Source organism: Pseudorca crassidens, chromosome 3 (genome assembly GCF_039906515.1).
Source record: "Pseudorca crassidens isolate mPseCra1 chromosome 3, mPseCra1.hap1, whole genome shotgun sequence".
NCBI lineage: Eukaryota > Metazoa > Chordata > Mammalia > Artiodactyla > Delphinidae > Pseudorca > Pseudorca crassidens.
The window spans coordinates 112,041,824-112,052,971 of record NC_090298.1 but is presented as its reverse complement, the minus strand read 5'-3'; the positions used below and the strand labels follow the sequence as shown (position 1 = coordinate 112,052,971).

Sequence of the window (11,148 nt, the reverse complement as noted above, 5' to 3'; positions counted from 1 at the left end):
CCTCCTTGTTCTGTCCGCATCACCTAGAATCCTAGGCTTAAGAGCAATCTTGGAAGTGCTATAATCACACTTTCATTCAAGGCACTCAAGTATTCCCATTTGAATACATTTAAGAAAAGTAACATCCATGAGCAAAGAACGGCCGCGGTCAAGACAGTCTTGTTTAAAGCTCATAGTTACATTTTGTAAATTACTTGTTGAACTCAAGAAACAGGTGCACTTTGAAAATGTATTTTTTCAGAAAAGCATGTCACGTATAATCTCCCCAAGCTAGGAACAGGTGTTACCTTCTCTGCCTAGGCCCGCAGCCCGTGCAGCCCCTTCAGGCGTGTATGGGGAGCAGGCCCCAGTTCTGGGAGCGTTCAGCAGTGGGACTGGCCGCGGAACCGCCAGGAGGCGGAACTAGAGGCGCACGGCGCTGCTGTCCTGCGAACCTTCGGGAGAGAAGCACCCACCGGCCCGGAAGGAGCTAGCGCAGACTAGGGCCGCGGCAGCCATCGCGCTTTGCAGTTCGGTGTCGGAGTGAGTAGGGTCGACGCCAAGCAAGGAATTGTGTTCTCTCCAATCGCAGGTAAGTGGCGGCCTCTCCTCCCCGGAGAACCGGCGGGCGGCAGCTGTGGACCCCGGGGAAGGAGCGCCTTTCGCGCCTGGGCCCACCCAATGCCCCTGCCTGTAGCCGGGCGAGGAAGGGGCTCCTGTTTTCTGCCCTGGAATCTGGCGGCGGGAAAGAGGACGGGCTCCTTTCGTGCTTCGCGGGGCCTCTCTGACGGTCATCCGGATAGGACACCGCTGCTGTCAAACGGTGTGTTATTTCAGGAATGAACGAGATGACTCTGAACTGCAGGCAAGCCCTTCCTTCCCGTCGGCCTCAGTTTCCTCACCGAGTAAGGTGAAGGCGGCGGGATCATTGACAGCTCAAGAGGCTGTGACGCGGCGTGTTGTTCTCAGCTCTCCCACTTAGTGCGGGAACAAATCGAACTTCCTTTCCCACTAGTGGGTAACGTCTTCCCATAGCCCAAGTCCCAGCTGACTGGGAAAAAGATAAACTGTTGGGGGAAAACTGCAATGATTTAGGGATTATTTCACGAGTTTCTAACAAGATAGAAATTGATTTTGACAACAGCGAAAACTCTAACATTGATGACCAAAAAAACCAAACGCGTCAGGAATTTAAGGTGTTAGGTACATGGGGCAAAATGAGGTGAAGAAATCCTTTTAATTTGAAAAACTAAACCTAATATTAGTTGCACGTTTTTCTTGATATATCAAGATCTATACTACCACTGTGTCTCACGCTGAAGAATGTCCAGTGTTCAGTGTTAGAATACGAATTAGAGTAAGTCTAAATGAAGCAAATGAAAGAAGGAAAAGAACATTTGTTTTCTACTATGTGTAAGGCGCTAGCTATGCACACAGCAATCCAATGAGGAAGTAATAGTATCATCTCTATTTTACACATGAGGAATACAGGAAGGTTTACATTTTATCAATAATTAGTGGTGCTGATATTTCAAAGCAATGTGTATATCAAACGTTGTTTTAGTGGGCTTGCGTTCGTCACCAAAATATTTTGAACTTTAAAAACTTTAGGATAGTTCATTGGTGTTTTCTGAGTTTGCAGAAGAGGAAGGTGTTGCCTTCATTTTAGAAATATTAAAGAAGCATTGTCATTAATTATGCAGATTAGCAGTTTGAATAGGGTACATTTTAACCTTCCTTTGCCTTGCACTTCAAGCAAGAATTGAGACCGAAGAGTAGGTTATCAGAAATGAAAATCACTGCCACGTCATTTGAAGCTTATAAATCAGAATTCTGTAGTAATGATTCATTATTTCTCCACCCTCTTCTTTAAGTACACTTGGCTGAAACTCATTTAAATTATTTTTCTGCAAAACATTACTAAGCAAATAATTTTCAAATCATGGTATTGAAAAGTTTCTCTTCCTTGTATATAGCTTTTAGAACAATTTGAGTCAAAAGTATTTTAATGATTAAATTTGTCATTGCTTATGTCAGTTTTCTTTTTTCTTAATTCATTATAGCCAAGTTCAGTACTTAGGTGCGCAACTTTTTTAATACAGAGGTTTTTTTCCTTTCCTCTTAAAAAATCCTATTTATATTTGTCATAGATTTAACCTTATTTCAATCGAGCATCACTTTCCCTTAAAGGAAAATTGATTATGTACTTTTTGTTCATTACACGAACTAAAAGGTTTAGTTTTTAGTTCCATTATTATAATTGCTATACATTCAATCCTAAAATGTTTTCTAGAGTTTTTTTATTTGCATCACCATTTCCATAAAGTTTGTAAAAAGAAAATTTAACAATTTTAGGGGTGAGTATTTATAAAGTAACATTGTCTTAAAACATTCAACATTGTCACTGTCCATACTTTTAGCAGAGTTGGCCCTCCATATCCACGGGTTCCACTCTAAGGATTCAACCATGGGTGGAAAATATTTGGGGGAAAAAAATTCCAGAAAGTTTGAGAAAGCAAAACTTGAATTGGCCAAGTGCTGGCGACTATTTACATGGCATTTACATTGTATTTACAACTATTCGCTTATTATTTACATTGTATTAGATATTATAAGTAATTGAGAGATCGTTTAAAGTATACTAGAGGATGTGCGTGGATTATATGTAAATACTATGACATTTTATATAAGGGACTTGAGGATGGGGTGTAGGGGCCTGGAACCAATCCTCTAGGACACCAAGGGACGACTGAAAGGCATAGGGCCTTGCTGAAATTCTACAAAACATGGTCAAGCAGAGTTTGGCCTTTGTATTTCTAGTACTGTTTGAATCTGAGAGAGAGGTATGTATAGTTCCTAAATTAGTTTACAGATAGTATACTAATCTTATGGAATTTGTACATATTTTAATCATAAGCCTGACAAAATTGTGTAGAAAATTGCGATTAATCTCTCCTAGTGAAATTTCCTTACCTGGATTTGAAGGAAACTCTTCTAATGCCTTTTCTGGTGACAGTGATGGTGCTATTAATATTTAAAGTAAAATCGGAACATTATGAAAAAAACTTTTTCATATTAATAGTTGTTAATATTGAAGTTAACTTGAAAACTGGCATTTAAAGTTTTGTGATTTGAATTTTAATCAACTTAGTTTGAAAGAATTAATACCACTTATATGGGGTAGTATTCAAAGTGTTTTCATGTACATTATCATAGTTAATCATTCTTAACATTCTGTGAGGCAGGTGGTATTTCCCTTATATGGGGAAGCAAACTGGCACTCAGAAAGATTGGGTTTCCCAGAATGAAATTATGGTATTTCGAAAGATGCACATTCAGGACTTACCTGGTGGTCCAGGGATTAAGACTCCGAGCTTCCACTGCAGGGGTCACAGGTTCCATCCCTGGTGGGGGAAGTTCCCCTTGCTGCATGGTGTGGCCAAAAAAAAAAAAAGATGCACATTCAGTTTAGATTTTTTAAATTCTAGGACAGGCACTCCATCCATTTTATCACAGCTCTACCATGCTTTGCTTCCCAAAGTTATTAACGTATTGATTCTAGAATTCTATTCTGAATAGGATTTACCTCCTTAGAATATTTTTTATTTTCTACCAGCACTACTTTTTGGAGTATTTATATCTTGTCATCTTATGTGTATTTTTTTCCCTTATGTATATTTTTAAAAAGTTCATAACTAGGGCTTCCCTGGTGGTGCAGTGGTTGAGAGTCTGCCTGCCGATGCAGGAGAGACAGGTTCGTGCCCCGGTCCGGGGGGATCCCACATGCCGCTGAGCGGCTGGGCCTGTGAGCCATGGCTGCTGAGCCTGTGCGTCCGGAGCCTGTGCTCCGCAACGGGAGAGGCCACAGCAGTGAGAGGCCCGTGTACCGCAAAAAAAAAAAAAAGTTCATACCTAAATGATTTTGCTAAATTACTTATATTAGTTATAAATATTATTAGTTATAAATATTAGTTATAAATATTAATATATTAGTTATAAATATTAGTTATAAATATTAAAATGTAAATTTTCAACATATAATTTTCTTTATTTTTTAATAATAACTTTATTGAGAGAGAATGCATACCATAAAGGGTACTTGTACATACACTTCTTACCTTTGTAAGTGTACAATTCAGTGTTTTTTTAGTTCATCATGTTGTGCAACCATAACCAGTAACTCCAGAACATTTTCATTACCCCCAAAAGAAACCCAGTACTTATTAGCAGCCACTCCCCATTTCACCTTCCCCCCAATCTGACAACCACTAATCTATTTACTCTAAAGACTTGCCTATTCTGGACATTTCATAAAAATGGAGTTGTCCTTATGAGTTTAATGGGGCAAGGCTTTCAGAAGTTATTTGTAATCTGAGAATTTCTGTTCCATTACACCCTTTGCACTGATTTTCATGTTACTTGAGTAGATCACTTTTCTAATCTGCTTAGCAACTTTTCCTTTTTGGTGTTCATGCAATAAATAAATCTGCTGACGTGTATATGTTTCCTTGTTCTTGACCTTTGCTTTTCACATGTCTTAATAGTGTGTTCATGGTGTTGTGTAACCTGTTCTCAGGGCTCAGGTATCTGTTTGTGGCTAAGTAACTTTTATTCTTAGTTGGCATTTTTACCTCTACTTTATTGTTTTTAACATCTTTATTGGAGTATAATTGCTTTGCAATGGTGTGTTAGTCTCTGCTGTATAACAAAGTGAATCAGCTATACATATACATATATCCCCATATCTCCTCCCTCTTGCATCTCCCTCCCACCCTCCCTATCCCACCCCTCTAGGTGGACACAAAGCACCAAGCTGATCTCCCTGTGCTATGCAGCTGCTTCCCACTAGCTATGGGTTTTACATTTGGTAGTGTATCTATGTCCATACCACTCTCTCTCTTTGTCCCAGCTTACCCTGCCCCCCTTACCGTCCTCAAGTCCATTCTCTATGTTGGCCTCTTTATCCCTGTCCTGCCCCTAGGTTCATCAGAACTTTTTAAAAAAATTTTTTTAGATTCCATGTATATGTGTTAGCGTACAGTATTTGTTTTTCTCTTTCTGACTTACTTCACTCCCTCTACTTTAAAATGACTAATTACTCCTAGCTTAAGGAGTTTCTGTTTAAGGATCTCAGAAACCGTGACTTTATAGAAATGTAAATATCTCATTAATTTCTAAAGAAGAGTTTCCCCATATATGTTATTAAATTTGTTATCTTGGGACAAATTATACAAAAGCAAATTGGTACCATCCTTATGCAAAAAAATCCATTTACCTGCATGGCTTACCCACTCTACCCTCCCTGAGTCCTCGTGGCTCTCACCTACCAACAGTCATCTTCAGTAAGGATTTTGCCACTTGATTCACAGTCTTGCTTTCTAAAACGCTACCCTCCAATCTTCTAGGTGATTCCACTGCCTGTCAGTGTGGAATAGCCCAGCTTCCCGAATCCTTCACCCCTAATTCTCTTCAGCTGCCCATGCCAGAGCCAGGCCTTGGAGCTGGCCACCACCCAGACCCAATCCTTTCTTGAATTCTGAACCCCACATTTTCCTCCACTGTGCAGGCACAATTCTGACCCACCTTTCACTTCTCGCACCCTTTTACTACATCTACACCTGCTATTTAGCTAGACTCTTCCCCTATTCTTCCATTTCTATTCTGTGAGGAGCCTGCCTTTGATCCCCACCCCATTCCATGCTCTATTTGTGTTTATACCTTATCCACTCAGACTGAACTTCTCATCAGATTACTTCAGTCTCTGTTGCTAGTACTGTCAAATTCCTGCTCCCCTATCTTTTTTTCATTTGCTGTTCTGGAAGTCCCTAAACCCCATTCGCTCCTTGTTCTCTAAGGCTGAGCATTGCTTGGGGTGGGGGGGTGAGGGATAGAAATCAGTACAGATTGGTACTGCTGTGATGTTTTTCAACCCTAGCAACTGGCTCTTTTTATTTTTATTTTTTTAATTAATTTTTTATTTATTTATTTTTGGCTGCATTGGGTCTTTGTTGCTGCGTGAGGGCTTTCTCTAGTTGTGGTGAGCGGGGGCTATTCTTCGTTGTGGTGCGCAGGCTTCTCATGGTGGTGGCTTCTCTTGTTGTGGAGCATGGGCTCTAGGTGCGCGGGCTTCAGTAGTCGTGGTGCGCGGGCTCAGTAGTTGTGGCTCATGGGCTCTAGAGCGCAGGCTCAGTAGCTGTGGCGCACGGGCTTAGTTGCTCCGCGGCATGTGGGATCTTCCCAGACCAGGGCTCGAACCCGCGTCTCCTGCATTGGCAGGCGGATTCTTAACCACTGTGCCACCAGGGAAGTCCCTGGCTCTTTTTAGCAATCTTTTAATTCGATCTTTTCCCCACAGTAGCTATTCTTTTTTTTTTTTAATTTAATTTAATTTTGGCTGTGTTGCGTCTTCGTTGCTGTGCAGGCTTTCTCTAGTTGCGGCGAGCGGGGGCTACTCTTTGTTGCGGTGTGCAGGCTTCTCATTGCGGTGGCTTCTCTTGTTGCGGAGCACGGGATCCAGGCGCGCGGGCTCAGTAGTTACACCCCTTCTTCATCTTTCCTGGCCTTCCTTCCTTCTCATCTTAGAGAAAGAGTGTGCTCTCTGCCCAGGCTCCTCTTGAGACTTTGACCCTTTTGGTTAATTCCTTCTCTTTCTCATCTTTAACCTCTTCCTTGCCACTAGCTCCTTCCTTTCAATTTATCAACATTCTCAAGCCTCACCCTTCCTTAAGAAGAAAACCTCATTTCCCTCATCCCATTTCAAACTTTTTGAAAGAAGAATTTCCTAGGACTTCCCTGGTGGCGCAGTGGTTGAGAGTCCGCCTGCCGATGCAGGGGACACGGGTTCGTGCCCCGGTCCGGGAAGACCCCACATGCCGCAGAGCGGCTGGGCCCGTGAGCCATGGCCGCTCAGCCTGCGCGTCCGGAGCCTGTGCTCTGCAACGGGAGAGGCCACAACAGTGAGAGGCCCGCGTACCGCAAAAAAAAAAAAAAAAAAAGAAAGAAAAAGAATGAAAGAAGAATTTCCTCACTGCCTCCACCTGTTAACCTCCTGTCCCATTCTCTTCTCAATAATGACAGAAGCCAGGTTTTCAATATTGATACTTACTTTGTACATTGTATCTCATTTGCTCTTAAAACACCCTGAGAGATTTTAACTTGTTCAAGGTCACACAGCTCTGCTGTGCTTTAAGTACCGGCCATAGGCTCTCCTGTACTACCTACCACTCCACTGCAGGCTACTCATGCTGTCAACTGTTGTCTCCTTGTCACCAAAGCTAGCTGTGACATCTCTGCATTTAATGTGGCTAACTTCTTTCCTTGCCTCTCTCTTCTAGTTCTTTTACCCTTCCTGGGTTCTTTTGGTTCTTCCATCTATATCTGTCCCTCAAGTGAGAATTAATTTCTTTCATAGCATTTGGCTGGTGCTGGAGGCAAGGAGACTTTAGCAGAGATAGTGGGAGAACATTCTGATGCTGGGAAGGATAATGAGCAGAGGTTTTAAGGTAGTAAAAGTCCAGGTCGCCAGTGGTGAATGGCAAGCAGTTTACTTTGGTCTGGGGAAAGCTACAAGTAGGGAAGTAATATGTATTAAACTTGGAAAGGTAGCTAAGAGTGGAATGTGGAATACTGGCCTAGGAGTTTGAATGTATCATTTCTCAGCTCACAAACCTCCAGTGACTCTCCATCCACAAGCATAGAGTGGCCATATAATTTAACCTAAATCAGGACCCTTTTGAGAGTGAGAGGAAGCACTGTTAATAATTACACTGAAATAACTTTGCTGAGACTATCCCCAGCAAACTGGGAGTTATAGTCACCCTGACTATGCAACAAGTCCAAGATGACATTTTGGGGAAGCTACTCTGGAGGGCATGTACAGATGGGTAGAAACACATTTTGATGTTAAGATGGTAGTTTTGGAAAGTGACAATAAGGCTTTTGATTAGGTGGCTCCTGTGAGCATCAAAGAAAACTTGAGACTTCAGTGCAGAAATTGATAGAACTAAGGAATGACTGGGCGTTGGATGTGAGGGAGAGGAAGGAATTACATGTCAGAGTCATGAGCTGGAGTTATTAAAAAATGGTATGTAATGACTTAAATAAATTTAAACCTTTAAAACTATTATTATAAAGCTTTAGAGAGCCAATGCAATGTAAGGGAAAGGGGATGGACGTGGAAGTTCGACTCATGTTTGAAACTTAGCTGTGCCTATCATTAATAGTTGAGTTTTACTTACTGTAACTTCAGCTTCTTCTGTAAAATGCGAACAATAATATATGTACTCTGAAAGGTTGTTGGGGTATTTAGTGGTCATATCTGTAAAGTGTCTAGTACTGTGGGCCATGTAGTAGAAGAAATAATAATAACAGCAGCTAAAATTAAATGCTTCCTCCATGCGAAATACTAAATGCTTTGCGTGTAGTAATTAATCTTCACAATAACCATCTCAGGTAATATTGTTATCCCCATTTTACAGATGAGGAAAGTGAAGTAACTTACCTAAAGTAGATAGTAAAGTCCTAGCACCAGAGCTCCTGCTCTTAACCTCTAGACCATAATGCTTGTAGAGGTTCAATAAATGGTAGCTGATATTTTTTGTTTGTTTGTTTTGCTTTGTTTTATTAAGTTGAAAGGCGGATTCAGCATCGTTTCTTATGTTCATATATTAAAAGTAGCAGGCATGAAGACCTAATGTCTAAATTTAGTCTCAGATTTGTTTATCAATCTGGCTTCTGCATCACTAATTAGCACCAGTTGATTTTTTACTCTCAGTTTGCGGTCCCCTAACCCCAGTCATATTATCTAACAATTCCCGACTTTTTGCTGTACCCATTCAGGCTAAACACCATCTAAGAAACCTTTCCTTAGCTGTACCCTGGTGTCACCATAGAACTATGGAAATAGGACTTCGGATGTAGAGACAAGCAGGACTGGTTTTCTCTTTTTTCATACAAAATATAAAGTGCATTTGTGAGCATACCATACCTCTTTCTGTTGGTATGCACATAAATACCTCATATCTCTGTTATTTATTTTCATTATTTTGTTTTTATGCTCTTATGATCATTACTCCCCTAGTAGCTTAGGACTTAGAGTATGGGCATTTTTTCCCCCTTGTGTTTGAATGAGTCTTGAAACTCTATAGGGTGAGTTGTTACCATTTTAGATAATATCCTATTCAGTTTTAGCATTTTTCAGTTTAATTGCATTTGTGTAGCTAATTTATCACTGTATAATCTTTTTGAGAGAAAGAGCCATGTTTGTCATCAATATTTGTATTCCCCATGATGTCTAGCTCTGGACTTTGGATGTAATATGAACTAGGTAAATATATATTAAATTAAATTAAATATCTCAACACACCACTGCTTTATTTGGTTCTCTACAGTGAAAATTATTATGATTCCCTTTGAAAAGCATATACCTCAGAATCTTCAGAAAAGACAAGCCACCTGTATATATTTTCTCTGACTTTAAGTTTCAATTTCTATATGACCTAAAATGATAATAGTAGGAGGTGTAATTTTCAACTTGAGTAAAATGAGAACTTCTAAGATAATAGATTCTTATATATTTATGTTGCTGTTGTAGTTCTCATTCTTGTGACACTGACAAATGAAACTATTCATAGTTTGCCAGTCACTCTGTCTTAATCAGGAATCAACTGATTGCAAGAACAAAATTCTGCTTACGCTAATTCAAGTAAGAAGTTAATAGAAGAGGGGAGAATCTATTGCCAGGATCCAGGGGATTTCCTAGTAAACACTGCTAGGCCTTGTACAGACTGGAGGTAGGCTGTCTCTTTTCTCTGTTTCTGACTCTCAAGGTGATGTGCTCTCAACATCTTACCCTCTAAGAATATTGAGTTTGGTGGGCCCATCTGTGTCCAGCTTGGCAGCCCACTGGAGGGAGAGGCAGTTATAGAAAGCAGTGTTGTGTGTCATACTTAGTCTGAAGAATATCAAAGATAGCACAACCCTTCAAACTTTTTGGACTTGGCCCAAGTTTGGGGCCTGGGTTTTTTTGTTCAGCTCTAGAAAATGAACTTTGTTGATCTGAAAGCATATTTTTGTATAAGTGATTTTTTTTTCTAAAGAGGCTTTTTTTCTCTTATTTTCCATATTAGCTATATTAGTTTATCAAGTACATGTCAAGTAAGTGCTGAATTGAACTATGCTCTGTATTTTCTACTGTGATTTAATCTTTTTTTTTTTTTTTTTTTACATTTAGTAACATGATTAAAATTTGAAAAATGCAGAAAGATAACAAACCCAGAAATTTACTGTCTGGTACCAACTGCTACAAAAGAACAAAAGAAAAAGAAAAAGGGTTTTTACTCCACATAGGTAAAATCAGACTCAGAAACTTATTTCATGATCAATTTCCTTTCTTTTCCTCTTTTCTCCCTTCTCTCCCATCCCCCACTCCAAGGTTTTGGTAAATATTTCATATGCCATAGATACTATATTTAATTTACTATTGAACATAGATTATTTCTAAAAATTTTCTTATGGAACACTTTGATGAACATCTTTATACGTAAGCTTTTCCATATTTAGGACAATTTCTAAAAGTAGAATTCTTGGGTCAGATGGTATCAACAGATACATTATTGTCAAATTGGTTTTGAAAAAGATTTGTACCAATTTATACTGCCACTAATAATGCTTCTTTTACCACATTTTTTCTAGTCTTGACTGTTATAATTTTTTCATGTTTGCTACTTTGAGGGGCAAAGAATGGTCTCTACTTGGTATTTTAATGACATTTTGTTTTTTATTCATCAGTATAGATCAGGTTAGACTGGCATGGAAAAGAGTGTTTAATTCTTTGTAGTAAGGTTGTAGGATTATTTACTCACAGTTGATGTTTAATGTTGTTGGTGTTTAATGTTGACTACTAAATTCAAAACACTTTTTTTTCCAGACCCTGTAAGATTTGGCTATGTCCTTCATATTTGACTGGATTTACAGTGGTTTCAGCAGTGTGCTACAGTTTTTAGGTAATGTTGGCCCTTTGTTCTCTTTTGTTATCCCATTTAATCCTACTTATATAAAAATGTCTTTTATTTGTACAGAGCCTCTTTGTATGTAACCCAGTAATTACAAATATGGGCTCTGGAATCATACAAACATGTTCAATTACTCATTATACCTGTTGCAAAGTAA

The 11,148-nt window shown here is 39.6% G+C and overlaps 1 protein-coding gene across 2 annotated transcripts in view; it reads left to right on the top strand.

Annotated features, from left to right (window-relative positions):
• The first annotated feature begins 417 nt into the window (after positions 1–417).
• Positions 418–11,148, top strand: part of SAR1B (secretion associated Ras related GTPase 1B) — a 31,283-nt gene continuing 20,552 nt past the window's right edge. The window contains exons 1-3 of one of the 2 annotated variants that reach the window (XM_067731783.1): positions 418–571; positions 10,211–10,326; positions 10,907–10,982. In XM_067731783.1, coding sequence (XP_067587884.1) covers positions 10,925–10,982 — 58 coding nt within the window. In that variant the 5' untranslated portion in view covers positions 418–571; positions 10,211–10,326; positions 10,907–10,924. The remainder of the gene's footprint in view (positions 572–10,210; positions 10,327–10,906; positions 10,983–11,148) is intronic. The other variant, XM_067731782.1, reaches the window with a different exon arrangement.